Here is a 14,507-nt window from a genome sequence, read left to right on the forward strand (position 1 = left end):
ATTTAATTTAATCCGCGGTCCGATTAATTTAATTCGCGGTTTGATTGATCTAATTAATTTATCGATTAATTTAAATTGATCGTATAATCAAGAATAATTACACATATGTAATAATTACACACACAGGTAACTCTAATTGAAAACAAAATGGCCGCCAAAGGCGGGAAATTTGAAATTTTTTCTATCTTTCTCTCTACTCACTGCGTCTATCTCTCTCTTACTCATTGCGTCCCTCTTTTACCTATTCTGAAATAGAAGTTAGAAAATGAACAAGTTTTAATTATGTTTATTATGGTGCAACAATTAACAAAAAAAACATTACAATCAAGATTAATTTAAATTGATCGTATAATCAAGAATAATTACACATATGTAATAATTACACACACAGGTAACTCTAATTGAAAACAAAATGGCGGAAAAATAAAATGGCCGCCAAAGGCGGGAAATTTGAAATTTTTTCTATCTTTCTCTCTTACTCACTGCGTCTATCTCTCTCTTACTCATTGCGTCCATCTTTTACCTATTCTGAAATAGAAGTTAGAAAATGAACAAGTTTTAATTATGTTTATTAGGGTGCAACAATTAAAAAAAAAAACATTACAATCAAAAATTAAGCGCAAATTACAATTTAAAATATACAATACAAACCCGTTTCCACACCACCCAGGAGGTAGAGTTAAGGCGCGTTTTTTTTAACGTGGTGTTCCCCTGTAGGCCTAATCCACGGAACGTATTTACAAACTTAAAAAACTAAATATGTACATAAAGGTTAAATTAAAAAAGTTTATTAAATAATTGAACTAGGACCTCCACGCGTGAGCCACTGAGCTCCGGCCACATATCGATCACTGCCGTGAACTGTTGCACTGAATTGTTTATTGTGCGGTTCATAAGATCAAGCGCTTCTTCTTCCTCCGTAGGTGAGGACACGTCCATCTCCCTCAGGACGTTTATTGCGTCCGTTATACAATTCATACTGTTCTCGCACATACTTATATAATTACACAGGTCTTCCGAGAGTGTATAAATTTTTGTCTTCATATCGTTGAAGATAAGTCTTTTGCTCACTATAACGGTTTCCACTGTGCGTGGTAGCTCCGTGAGAGCTATATTGTCACGGAGTACCACTAACTCACACATGCTACATAATGTTGAACCTGCAGGTGTAACTGCGGGGTTAAAATCACTCAACTGCGACAGAAACACCAAACACCCCGTGACGTCGATCTCACGGCGCGTTTTTTTTAATGTGGTGTTCCCCTGTAGGCCTAGTCCACAGAACGTATTTACAAACTTAAAAAACTAAATATGTACACACTAACCTTATATTTACAAAACTAATCTAATATTTACAAAGTACCCAAAAAATTACGTTTTATACCCGTATGGCAGTGTGTCATACCCCTGCTCTAAACGACGCCGCTTCGTGTACTCGACGCGGTACCTTTTCTTCTCCGGTCTGGAGATGACATCAAAGGCACACGTGCGAGCTATGCGACGGTCCGTTTCCACATAGGTCTCTGGGGCATTGTTCAATACACTGTCTTTAATAGAGTCAAAGTTCACCACGGCACTGTTTTTATAGTTCAGGGAAATGCCCTTAACTTAACTTAACTACACTATGTTTATTGTCGCGGGGGGAAAACACTTTAAACGCATAGTTTTTGGGACCGCCACTTACGAATTCCACAATACGGCTCTCTGGACCATAGCACTCAATTTCATCCGTCATGTCGCCTAAGAAGTTTCCGCAAGGTGGCGACCATTCTCCCGGCTTCTCAGTGAAGATTACCGAGTCTGTATCGAAATACAAGACCCGATCACCCAGCTACTCGAGGTAGCTGTACAGCTTAAGGCGGGCATGGGCGGTTGTATAAGCTGCCAACACCACATTGGTGGTCTTCAGGGGCTCGACTGCTTCCTCCGGGAGAGTCCAGTTGACGATTAGGGTCTCGTCGTTCACGGGAATGATCGAGTTGAGTTCCACGGCCGGGTCAGTGAGCATTTGGAAGAACTTCTCAGCTTCCGAGACAATGGCAGTCTTTGAGAGATTGTCCCGCTGACCAAACTTTCCCCAAAAAGAATTGAGGAACAATTTGGCGATATAGCGAAGACCTGCGTTCACTTGAATCTTGGTCCGGTCAAGTTGAACCCCTTCGTGTTCGAGGTACTCTGCCAGGTAGCGCATACACGCCTCATCGTCAACACACCAGGCTGGCCATCCACTACACTCCTGCTTGGTCTTCAGAAAATTGTCGACGTAGCCGCTGAATAAACCGCCGCTTTTTGCGGCACGGTCGTATTGGGTGGTCTCATACTCCCACACTTCTTGAAGGTCGGCAATAACGTATCCCAACGAAATGGCCTTCCGTAGCTCGTCGGCCACGTATGTCCCACCGAATTGCCGCTCCTCTTCAGGGTGCTCACATTCCCCTTGCTGCATTGTTTCGCAACATGTACGACACAGGGGAAACATCAGTTTGCCGTGGCACCTGTACGGAAGCACGGGATGGTAAAGATCTTGGGGCGGAAGAACTGTGCACTTAACCATGCCTTCTACAGTGTTTAGGTTGACGGTCCGTAGTTCTTCAGGCGTTATAAGTACACGGGGATGGCCCAGAGGGTACTTTCCATACTTGTTCACGTAGGGGTAGAGGGAGCACACGTCCAAGTATCTTATTTCGCCCCCCTTTTCGGCCTTGTGGTACAGCTTGACGGCATTTGTTCGGCCGCCAAAAAAACCATCACGAGGATTTAGGGGCTCATGCCTTAAAACATTATTTCCATTTAGCCGGTTAGCGACCTCAGGATTATTAGTGAGATATGATTTGAAGTTGCACTCCCACATTTCAATCAAATTGTATCCCGCAGAGTTTATTCGGCTGGAAATAGCTTCGGTCTTCTCACGCCGTGTGCTCATTGTGTCAGTTCTGTTGCCCTTTAGTGGCGTCGTCTGGTCCGGGAAGCATGTCTCACAGCCGTGAAAATAGCAGCCGTGGAACTGGTACACGGTGTTGGTGCTAGACGAATAACCGTCGACCAAAATTCCTTCAGGTAAACGCACCTCTCGAGTATTCCCGGCATGTTGAAGGTCGGGGACCTCGGTGGATTGCAGATGAAGAAGCCATTTGATGGCGACTCCACTTTGGTTGTCAGCCATCCTGTACCCGCCATGTGGGATGAGCCCAATCGTATCCTCTTGAAGGAAGTTTCGGCGAAACACCAGGCTGCACGCAGAGGCAATAGTGCAGCACTCACGGAATGGGTCCACCTTATTCTCTTCCACAAACTTGCTCCAAAACTCCACGCACGCCTGGCGCAAGATATTGACGTCTTGGACACAGTACTGCACAATTTGCGATTGGAAATCGAAAACTGCTCCGCGCGACACTTCGGTGTTGTACCATTTTAAGAAATCCTCGCGATTTTTAGCAGACATTTCTTCGGCACCGTAGAAATGTGGAGCGGGTAAAGGTCCGATGTAATTAGCATTTTCCAAAGTATTAAAAAAGTGTGGAAAGTAGCCTTTACAACCAGGGAAACTGAACGTTTTCGGCAGCGCACTTAACGGGACGGGCATAAAGTTCAAACTGTCGATAAATCGCACGTTATTATTACACGTCAATGATGTAATTTTTGTGCCCGTGGCGATGATGTCAGGATTCCATGCTGAAGGAGTTTTCATCATTTCCTTCAAAATGAAGATGCTATCATACCCTTTGCTGTTGTGAGCAATAGCCACGACGTCACGACTTTTCCTGGCTAACGAGGACACGAGACTTAAAAGTTCATTAACGGGGTCTTGTTTAAATATGTGTTGTCGAGGACCACATTTATCACAAGGGATATTAATGTTTGTATTGGTTGTGATGCATGACTTACACAGTTGTTGCGCGACACATAAGTTGGGCACATGGACGTAAGTGTCAACACGATTTTCAAACTGCTCGTCCTGACGGCACTCAAAGTCATAGAAAACAAACACAAAGTCTTTGCTTAATTTCTTTTGGTCTGGGGTATTCTTTGCCATGTAGCACAGATGACGTATTGGCCGATCAGCTTGGCATGTGACACATTTCTTGAAACCGCACTTGTGAGCCTTCTTCGACTTCCATACCGTAGCTAAACACGTCCGACATCGACGTACTTGCAAGCATAAATTCTGGTCTTTATGATAGCGATAGCACTCCTGTCCCCGGAAATCGCGATTACACTCCGCGCACTTAATGTTCACAACATCCTTGTTGCACGGGGGATTGTTGTGACAACAGGGACAAATGTACTTACAGTTTTTGTGAGCCTTACGTTCACTCATGCGTACACGACACGACTCACAAAAGTAGCCACAACTAAACGCGGACGTTAGGCTTGTAATCACATTGTAATGTTCATTCTCCATGAGGAGGTTTAGCACTTGACGCTGAGGGGATCGTAGACCTTCAAAATACACCGTTTTGCCCATCCGATGATTGTAGACAACGATCGTATAGTCCGTGAGGTGGTCTTGAAACTGGCGTATGTGTTCAATGGTCCCTCCGTTACTCAAATCTACGCCTGCCGCAGCACACAATTCAACAGCTTTTTCTGCCTGAAGAGCATGGCCAACTTTCAGGTAGGGCAGATCTATAGAGTTGGTACGGAAAGCTATGGCGGTGACCAGCGCACGAGCGAGGCACAGAGTATCATTGTTGTTAATGAGAATGATACCGTGTTTTCGCTGCGAGAACTCCTCAAAAGTAACACCCGTCATGCGTTGCCGCCCCTTGCCATTAGGGAGGGTAATTAGACTCACGTCAACCCGTAGTGCATCGCTGGAGAAGAACGCCTTATTACTTTGCATAACCTTGTCCATGGTCTTCAGCATGACGTTAGCATTCAGTTGGTCGATACGGCGGAATGAAAATCCAAGAGGGTTGTCAGGAAACTCGCTATTTGTCAGCATTAATCCAATGCGATCACTCACACTACGCCTCTTAGTTATATAATTAATAAGCGCAGTCAGTGATTTCTGTAACAGAAATACACAGAATGAAGTTTAGTTTAATAAAAATAGATTTGTATGCATACCTTAAGCCATTCTAGAGGTGCTTCATTGGGCTCCGCATCATCAAACTTGATAGTTAACTGTTGGGCTGTCAAGTTGAATTTCTTTATTACCCGCTCTCCCTCTGACAACACTAAGAAACGTCGAGGTACTCCACGGCCAACTTGGGGTGATAATTGGTGTAGACCCGAAGTAGAGGGTTCGGAGTTCAGCTGCAAAGAAGTTAATTAAATTCCTTGTTTAGAATAATTAAAGCAAAACTTACATTATTTACACAGGGCACTATAGGTGCGGTTGGTTGTAGTCTCGATGTTGATGGTTGAGGGTTAAGAATCTGTAAAGACGTTAGCATTTAGAACTTGCGCACTTGAAAATTATTATTATTATTCAACTTACATTATTTACACACGGAGCAGCATGCTTTCGCTTAGGCTTTGCATGGGAAGCCGAAACGGAAGGTTGCGGTGGATGCTGTAAGGAAATGTACAATTAACATATGAAGCAACTTTTAAAATTAAAGTAAACTTACTTTCACACAGAGATCGAGGGGTTGCGATTGGGGTTTGTAGTCGCCAGGGGCAGATGGCAACGGTGGATGCTGTAATGAAATTTACAATTAAAGTATCAACAAGTTTCCAAAAAATAAAATGAACTTACTTTTACAGTGAGATCAAGGGGCTGAGATTGCTCTCCTTGAAGCTGACGGCTAGTGGACGGCGAAACTTCATTCTGTACAAATAAACAACATTTAGAAAACGAAACTTTAAAAATTAAATAAACTTACTTTCACACAGAGGTCGAGGGGCTGCGACTGCGGATTGTTTGCTATAGCAGCAACGTGATGGGAATTCTACAAAGAAATTTATATTTAGAAATTTATAAGTGTACAAATATTAAAAACTTACCACATTTTGTTGAAGCAGGCGCGTTTGAATGGTACCCACCACATCACGAAGACGCCGGAAGTGCACAATGTCTTCTTCTTCAGGAATCACTTCACCGGAAGTTATCATATTGTGCAGCTGCTCACAAACCTTAACCATGGCATCCTCGGAAAGGAAGCCAGCATCGAACGCAGCACACAAGGATTTAAAATGGGCAGCCATTGCACAAGTTAAAATACACACAAAGCACAAACACAAAGATCACGTAAAAACTCGAAAAATACGCACGTACAAATGTAAGAACGCGAGTAATTCCGAGTCCCCGAAAATAAGATTTTTATATCAGAGCAGGTAAAATAGAATCCGATCCCTTCCGAACATTGCCGAACGCTTTATTGTTCTCCTAAAACCGGTTTTCCGCTTGTTTAAACACGATCTATTGTTTAAAATGCATGACTCATAATTCGCTAAACCTGTTTTCCGCATGAATAGCCACATTTTTTGTTCTTGTGGTCGTCTTTATGGCACCACGTCAATCATTTTCTTTTGTTCTCGTCATGACTCATCGTCACCTGCACAACTATGACTCATCTTTTTAATTTAATTCGCGATTATAGTGACGTATTAGATTTACAGTTACGCGGTGTTTATAAAGCTGGTGAGGGTTGCGCCTCGTTCTCATTTGTGTTCAGTTCAGTGTTCAACGTGATATTGTGTCAGTGTACTAGTTCAAAGTTACAAGTAAGTTCAATCGCCTCTGTTTTTTTTGATATAATTGTAATTAAATTGTTGCAATTGTTTTCTAATTGGTAATTAAATTGTTGCAATTGTCTTCTAATTTTACATTTCGTTACAGATTATGTTTTCGTACAGCAAACCTTATTCTCGTCCATCAACAAACCCCAGAGATCCTGGTACTGCTGAAAAGTTGTCGACGACACTCAATTACTACAAGCCTATTGCATCATCGCCAGAATTCTGCTACACAGAGGATGATCACCGAGCATTCGGCAGGGAAGTTATGAAGGAATACAACATCTCATCTTACAATAATCCAGTGCCCAGACACGAAGATTTCTGTTTATCAACACAAGACCGTAAGCGCATACATAACAAGTTTATGGATAAAGAACGACAGCAATTACTCAGTGAGTCGACATTTAATCTAAATAATAGTGGATCCAAAATCCTGAAAGTGGGTCTAGACGTATTTGAAGATTGCCCCTGTGTCAAGATACAAGGCAAGGATCGGAGCATATATTTTTCAAAGAGTGCCTTCGAGAGTTTTTTAAGCGAATTAGAAGACATCGTCGGAGCAGTAAAGCGCGAGGAAGAAGATGAAACTTTCGATCTAGAAGATTTTCATGTACGGTGCTGCAGAAAATATAAAGCTTCGCGTATCATTTCGAAGAAAGAAATCCACTGTGAACTGTACTTGGGACTCGTCACCCTGGAAAAAGTGATCGCTATGGCAGACTACTTACGTCAGAAGCTTAATTATTTGGGTAATTATTTGGAAGGTAATGATTGTCCTTTCAAAAACTTTGTAGAAAAAGTTGTGGACATTCTGGATAGACGTCAGCAAAAAGATGTGAGTTATAACGATTTGCTAACAAATTTAACTACTGAACCTTTAGTTATACATGAGTTAGTCCATAAGTATCCGTATTTTGTGATTGATAAGATAGAGGATTATATGCAAACTTTTGATGATAGGTTCTTGTACAAATAAATGTAAATAAATATAAATGTAAGTTCTACATTCTTTTAATCAGTTTGGTGTTATACTTCGAGACATTACAATGGAAAATAAATTTCTTCATCCATTTTCCGCTCTTGTAAGTGGCCCAAGCGGGTCGGGAAAGAGTTATTTTATTGTAAACTTTCTAAAAAATATAACAAACATCTGCTCTGTACTGTTTGAAAAAATAGTTTGGCATTACGGGGAATGGCAGTCATTGTACGAAGATCTAAAAGGTGTTGAATTCCATCAAGGCTTACCCGATATGTCCAGTTTCGATGGCTTAAAACCTGTACTGATAATTATTGATGATTTAATGCGTGAATCAAATGGAGCTATTGTTGACATTTTTTACAAAAGGATGTCATCATCGTAACCTCAGTGTTTTCTTTCTAACCCAAAACATATTTCATCAAGGAAAAGGACAGAGAGATATATCTTTAAATGCACACTACATTATTTTATTCAAAAATCCCCGAGATCGGGCACAAATAAAGCATTTAACGCGGCAAATTTGCCCTGAAAACTCCAAATTTTTAGAAGAAGCGTATAATGATGCAACGTCTAAACCCCACGGATATCTGTTATTCGATTTAAAACAAAGTACACCGGATGTTTTCCGCTATAGAACATCGATATTTGAAGAAGATGGCGCTTGTGTGGTATATATACCAAAAAAGGGTATTAAAGGTTTGAATCTTGAGCAATTGGTACATTCATAATGGTTTCAAAGTTGACGAAACATTCCGAGTTGCTTCGTGCTCTCTCAAAATTGGGACCAAAGGAGCGGTTAGCGTTGATAAAATGTTTGGACGACAATCAAATTGAATGCATATGTGAGTGTATTTACAACACTTTAAAAGGACAAGTCGATTTGACCGCTGATCAGAAGCGAAGTCTCGCTCGTCATAAAACCATCTTACGGCGTATGGTAACGCCCCGTGAAAAGATAAAAAAGAAGAAACAGATACTAATTCAAAACGGAGGTGCATTCTTGCCATTTGTGCTAGGGCCGTTACTTGGCGGCTTACTCGGAAGTCTTTTTCAATAATCATGGAACACGCAAAGAAAATGTTACTCGTACCGCAGGAATTTATGCAGCGAATTAAAGCAAATGAAACTAGGAAAGACGATGTTTTATCGCAAATTGATGACGAAATGTCACAAGTATTAAATTCTAAGTTGTCTTCATATGAAAAGTGGCAACAGTATTCTCAAGTTTTACAGAAATATTTACATTTTTCGGAACAAATGCGAAAACCTGTAAGCATAGCAATTGAATCGAAGCCTACAGGAATATCAGAAGATGAAATAATAGCCTCAATTCCACAAACTTTTAAGAAAAAAGCCGAAAGTTTTCTACGAATACTCAACGCTTCGGGTGATATTTTATGGGACAATAGAGGAATTGTCACAATAAAAGGCGAAGTAATCCCGTCATCGAATATTATCGACTTAATACACGACACAATAAGACCGCGTCAATCAACAAATCCAGAAGGTGGCCGACAGTTTGCAGAATTCGTCAAAGAAATTAATGTTCCTCAAGAATTTATTGGCAAAAAACAAAGTGTTGTAAAAACCGAAGACATTATTTCGAAACGACCAAAAATTACCGTGAATCCCGATCAAGACGTTGCTGCGAAACGGACGAGAAGTGCACTTAAGCAACCGGATACGAGGAAGCGTTCCAAAAGTTCTGGTGGGCTACAGCGAGGTGGATGGAACACCGAAAACCCAAAAATTTCTAAACGATTGCATATTCCCGGATGGAAAACCTTTAAACTTTAAGTAGATGGAAAGCATATATTATGATCCTTCACATCCTGCCGGATTCGGTGGAGTTTCCTCCTTGTCTTCAGCGTTAAAAAATAGATATTCAACTGAGGATGTAAAAGCATGGTTACAAAAACAAGAAGCATATACTGTGCACAAGCCCGTTAAAAGAAAATTTCAACGCAACAAATACATAGTTAACAACATGTTTGAATTATGGCAAGCCGATCTTTGTGATATGAGAAGCCTAGCGAAAAACAACAGAGGCTATAATTACATATTAACGGTCATTGACGTATTCAGTAAGAAAGCATGGGCAAGACCTCTCAAGCAAAAAACCGCAAATTCTATAATTGAGGCGTTTTCGTCCATTTTTGAAGAATGTGACAATACACCTGAAAATATACAAACTGATAAAGGAAAAGAGTTTGTGGCAGCAAGCGTACAACAATTTTTAAAAAAATACAATATAAATTATTATGTAACCCATAATCCCGACGTAAAAGCTTGCATAATCGAACGGCTGAATCGCACATTAAAGACGAAAATGCACCGCTACTTTACATATAAGAACACATTCAAATACGTGGACGTTCTACAAGATTTGGTGTCTGCATATAACAAATCCTATCATTCTTCGATCAAGATGGCGCCTGATGATGTGAACGAAGAAAACATTTTGAAAGTTTGGCAGAACCTCTACGCGAAGGGTTTTGGTAAAGAAACTCGACCTATATATAAAGTGGGACAACACGTGAGAATCACCAGAACCAAATATCATTTTGAAAAGGGATATGAGAGTAACTTTAGTCAAGAGGTGTTTAAAATTATTAAAGTTATAAAGAGACGTCCGCCTGTGTACAGAATAGTGGATTTAAGCGGTGAAGATATAGAAGGGACTTTTTATGAGGAAGAACTGCAGGCTGTTACGATAGACGAAGATACAGTATTTAAAATTGACGAGATTTTGGAAGAAAAAGGAAGAGGAAAAAACAAAAAATATTTAGTGAAGTGGCGAGGTTATAGTGACAAATTCAATTCTTGGATTTCTGCGGCAGAACTCAAAAACATATAAAAATGGAAGAAGAATTCTACATTACGCTGTTAAGCAATAGTTCGCTCGATTATTTTCCCAACAATACAACTTCACACTTTGTTACACAGTTGCCAAAGCGTATAAGATTAAGTGGTAATTGGTCCGTCGGGATAGCCGAAATACAATATCCTTGTGCGTTTGCGTCAATGAAACTGACAATTTAATTTACTACAGAGATGCGCCAATAACAGATTTTCCGTTAAATAAAGTTTTAGAAAGTGCAGCGACATTTTTCCGTAATAATCTCGGAACGTCTATGTATAAAAACGGCGGTTGGTACGTGATCAAACTTGATGCTGGTAATTATGAAAACATTGAAGATATTCTTAAAGAAATAAACAATCACGAAAATTTAGGAAAGTTAATCACAATCAAATATTACAAGATCACAAAACGTGTGGCGATCGCATTTAGGACGCCTCTCTCCGTACTGGGATTTTCCCAAAGGTTAGCTTTACAGCTTGGGTATCGTCCAGAACAGAATGTAGTACGCGATTCCATACCCCCGCATCCTGCAAGTATTTGGTCAGGCGTGCCCTCACAGATGTTCATTTATTGTGATATTGTGGAGCCGCAAATCGTAGGAGATGTGTTATCACCACTAATGAGAATAGTTAACATTACCGCCGAAAATTACATTTATGGAAGTCATAAAGATGTAGTGTTTTCACCGTCACACTATATGCCAGTGATGACGAAAGAGTTTGAAAATATCGAAATACATATAAGGACGGATACAGGCGCTCCTATGCCATTCGAGTTTGGAACATTGAGTTTAAAGCTTCATTTTAAGAAATGGACTGCCCATATCAACAATACTACGTAAATCAAGCGGGCTCGGGTATCGGTACGATTTATAGAGGTTCGCCGTACCAAAGAGGTCATGGAATAGGAAGCTGGCTGGGCGGAGTGTTTCGTTCCATATTACCTTTGTTTAAATCGGGAATGCGAGCTGTGGGAAAAGAAGCTTTAAGAACTGGTGCAAATGTACTAGGTGACATAATTGAGGAGAAACCAATTAAAGCAGCGTTTCAAGAACGAGTTCAGGAAGCAGGAAGAAACCTTAAACGAAAAGCCGATGACAAAATTGATACATTAATGCACGGATCTGGTTATAAAAGACCACACATGATCGATTACGGTCAGTTCAAAATTGCTACGGAGAAGAAAACTACACGTCCGAAAAAAGCTCCTAAACGCAAAGTTGTCAAACCAACATTCAGTGACATTTTCTCAAAGAATGGCATTCCTTCACGCACAGTCATGTGAATGCATCAAATCTGAGTTGGATCTGTTTGCACTTCCTGCAACACAAACCAGTATCGAAGGTGGGGAATGGGTGTTTTACAAACCTTTATCCTCATTATCAGATGACGCACCGATTGAATTCGTAGTCCCCGGAAATGGAAATGATTACCTCGATCTAAGTCACACAATGCTCTACGTTACGGCGAAAATTGTAAAACAAGATGACACGCACTTGGGTGCTGACGATGTGGTAGCTCCTGTTAACAATTGGCTGCATACATTGTATAGTCAAGTGGAAGTATGCTTGAATCAGAAATTAGTGTCACCACCAAGCAATACTTATGCGTATCGTGCATACATTGAAACTCTGTTAAATTATGGCTCTGAAGCTAAAACAACTCATCTGGGGTGTTCCTTATGGCACAATGATACTCCGAAGCAAATGGATACATTAACAGCTGATAACAAAGGTTTCGCTATTCGTCAAAATACCACAAAGCTCGGTAAAATGGTGGAAATGGTTGGTCATGTGCACGCTGACTTATTTAATCAAGAAAAGTTTCTCATAAATGGAGTTGAAATGAAAGTAAAATTTGTTCGAACAAGAGACACCTTTAGTTTAATGGCTGCTGCTGGTTCAACATACAGAGTGAAAATTGTGGATGCCAGTTTACTGGTTAGAAGAATGAAGATTAATCCTGTAGTTCTTCTTGCGCACACAAAAGCATTAGAAACCACTGCAGCCAAATACCCTATTACTAGATCGGATGTGAAGGTGCTAACGATTCCCGCAGGTGTGCAACGCAAATCGTTGGATAATGTCTTCCTTGGACAACTACCAAAACGCTGCATAATTGGTTTTGTGTCGAATAGAGCGTTTAACGGAGAATACGCTTCCAATCCCTTCAACTTTCATCATTACAAGATTAATTATATGTCTCTGTACATTGATGGGCAGCAAATTCCATCAAAACCGTTACAACCAGATTTCACTCAAGAAGGATTATACGTAAGGGCCTACCACACTTTATTTTCTGGAACTGGAATACATTTTTTGAACGAAGGAAATAACGTATCACGTTTAGACTATCCGCACGGATACTGCCTAATGACTTTCGATTTAACGCCGGATTTATCCGCAAACGCCACAACTCATTGGAACTTGGTAAAGAACGGTTCTCTTCGTATCGAAGTTGGTTTCCAAGACGCGCTGACTGAGATGGTGAATTGTCTCGTGTACGCAGAATTTGACAACGTTATTGAAATTGATAAACATCGAAATGTCATCGCAGACTTTAACATTTAAAAAAGTTTCTTTTGACGAGTCCCGGAATACAGTGCGTTACATAATTGCATGGCCACATGCTCATCATCAAGCTAGAAAAGGACCTTGGATGCAGTACGCCAGGGATACCGTACGTTTCCAAAGACGCATTCATCAACTTGATTACATCATTTCCCCTGTGTTGGAAAAAAAGCTACTGCGCATGACAGAAGGGATAAAATTATAATACTTTATTACGGATCCTCAGTTTATTAGAAAATGTTTCATGTGATGGATGCCTACGTTGATTTTCAAGGATTCCGCGGAAGCTTAAAGGAATTCATTCCAAAAGAAATATCTATCGTTTCGTCGGAGGGGCCTAGTTGCACAACTCTACTGATGAAGCCGCCCGTCAATTATACTGTAACCTCAGCGATGAAAAAAGAAATCAAATTCTTGGAAGACTGTTATGGCTTGAAATGGAATTCCGGGTACATTAGATACGAGGACCTTGAAGAAGAACTACGTACGTTACTGCAACCGTTTAATAGAATATACGTAAAGGGCGTGGAGAAACAGTACTTGTTAAATTTCCTTGACAAGTTTGTAATTAATTTAGAAGACGTGGGATGCCCTTCGCTAAAGAAATTAAAGAAAAGTCATAGCGGTGTAAGGTGTCTCAATCATGCGGAGAACACGCTTATGTGCGCTCAAGAAAATGCATTAATATTACACGAGTGGGCGCAAATTGATTCAACAAATGAATACCCTAGAACTTCAACGAGCGTTGAATCTGATTCAGAAGAAGGCTGCGCGTGCTGTTTTCGCATCAGATGAACTTATACGAGCAAGTGTGCGTCGGCCATTTGCTGCAATTGTCAATACAGATGTTTCAACACGCACAGGGCAACACTGGAACGGAATTTACATAGATGAAGATGGAAATGGAGAATATTTCGATTCATTCGGACGTCCACCTGATGGATTACATTTAAAATTTTTGAAAAAACACGCCCGGAAATTCACCTTTAATTCGCGAGTGCTGCAGCATCCTTTATCAACTTATTGTGGACAATATTGTTTAATGTATTTAGTTTTTAAGTTTAATAATTTATCACTTAAGGAATTTGTAGATATGTTTAATAATGATTTAGAATGTAACGATGATATAATTGATTTATTGTATAATATGACTTTTTATAACATTAATCTAATTGATCAATAAAAGCCTAAATGTATTTCCGCATTTTCATTTAACGGCATTAAAAATATGAGAAACAATTAAAAGAGACTGCGGTAAGTAAACAATACTGAACGGGCGCCGTTGTCATCTTTAACAAAAGGGTAGCAGGAACAAATAACAACAGTATCCATGAGGAATTCGTAGAAAACAGGTAGTCTTGGCGCCTCAAAATGCAGATAATCCAGGGTCTTCAAAATGTTTTGCTTAT

At 40.3% G+C, this 14,507-nt stretch overlaps 2 protein-coding genes across 2 annotated transcripts; one reads left to right on the top strand and one right to left on the bottom strand.

Annotated features, from left to right (window-relative positions):
• Window positions 1-1,172: 1,172 nt before the first annotated feature.
• On the bottom strand, window positions 1,173-6,166 carry LOC116169070. Its single transcript, XM_031485095.1, has 8 exons — window positions 5,953-6,166; window positions 5,832-5,897; window positions 5,705-5,776; window positions 5,577-5,645; window positions 5,444-5,518; window positions 5,313-5,381; window positions 5,071-5,259; window positions 1,173-5,011 (listed from the first exon to the last, which is right to left on the bottom strand). The coding sequence occupies exons 1-8, from the start codon at window positions 6,151-6,153 to the stop codon at window positions 1,832-1,834; spliced, it is 3,921 nt and encodes a 1,306-aa protein (XP_031340955.1). The 5' UTR covers window positions 6,154-6,166; the 3' UTR covers window positions 1,173-1,831.
• Window positions 6,153-7,663, top strand: LOC116169071. The gene is made up of 2 exons (XM_031485096.1): window positions 6,153-6,672; window positions 6,788-7,663. Exons 1-2 carry the CDS (start codon window positions 6,514-6,516, stop codon window positions 7,661-7,663), a joined length of 1,035 nt encoding a protein of 344 aa, XP_031340956.1. The 5' UTR covers window positions 6,153-6,513.
• The last annotated feature ends 6,844 nt before the right edge of the window (window positions 7,664-14,507 follow it).

Source organism: Photinus pyralis, unplaced genomic scaffold (genome assembly GCF_008802855.1).
Source record: "Photinus pyralis isolate 1611_PpyrPB1 unplaced genomic scaffold, Ppyr1.3 Ppyr1.4_LG4, whole genome shotgun sequence".
Classification (NCBI taxonomy): domain Eukaryota; kingdom Metazoa; phylum Arthropoda; class Insecta; order Coleoptera; family Lampyridae; genus Photinus; species Photinus pyralis.

Bases quoted from the DNA above. Each gene is read 5' to 3' on its own strand.
- LOC116169070 (XM_031485095.1), bottom strand. From the start codon at position 6,153: ATGGCTGCCCATTTTAAATCCTTGTGTGCTGCGTTCGATGCTGGCTTC. The intron at 5,382-5,443 runs GTAAGTTGAATA...ACGTCTTTACAG, and splicing joins CTGCTCCGTGTGTAAATAAT to ATTCTTAACCCTCAACCATC. The intron at 5,012-5,070 runs GTATGCATACAA...TTTCTGTTACAG, and splicing joins CACCTCTAGAATGGCTTAAG to AAATCACTGACTGCGCTTAT.
- LOC116169071 (XM_031485096.1), top strand. From the start codon at position 6,514: ATGACTCATCTTTTTAATTTAATTCGCGATTATAGTGACGTATTAGAT. The intron at 6,673-6,787 runs GTAAGTTCAATC...ATTTCGTTACAG, and splicing joins GTACTAGTTCAAAGTTACAA to ATTATGTTTTCGTACAGCAA.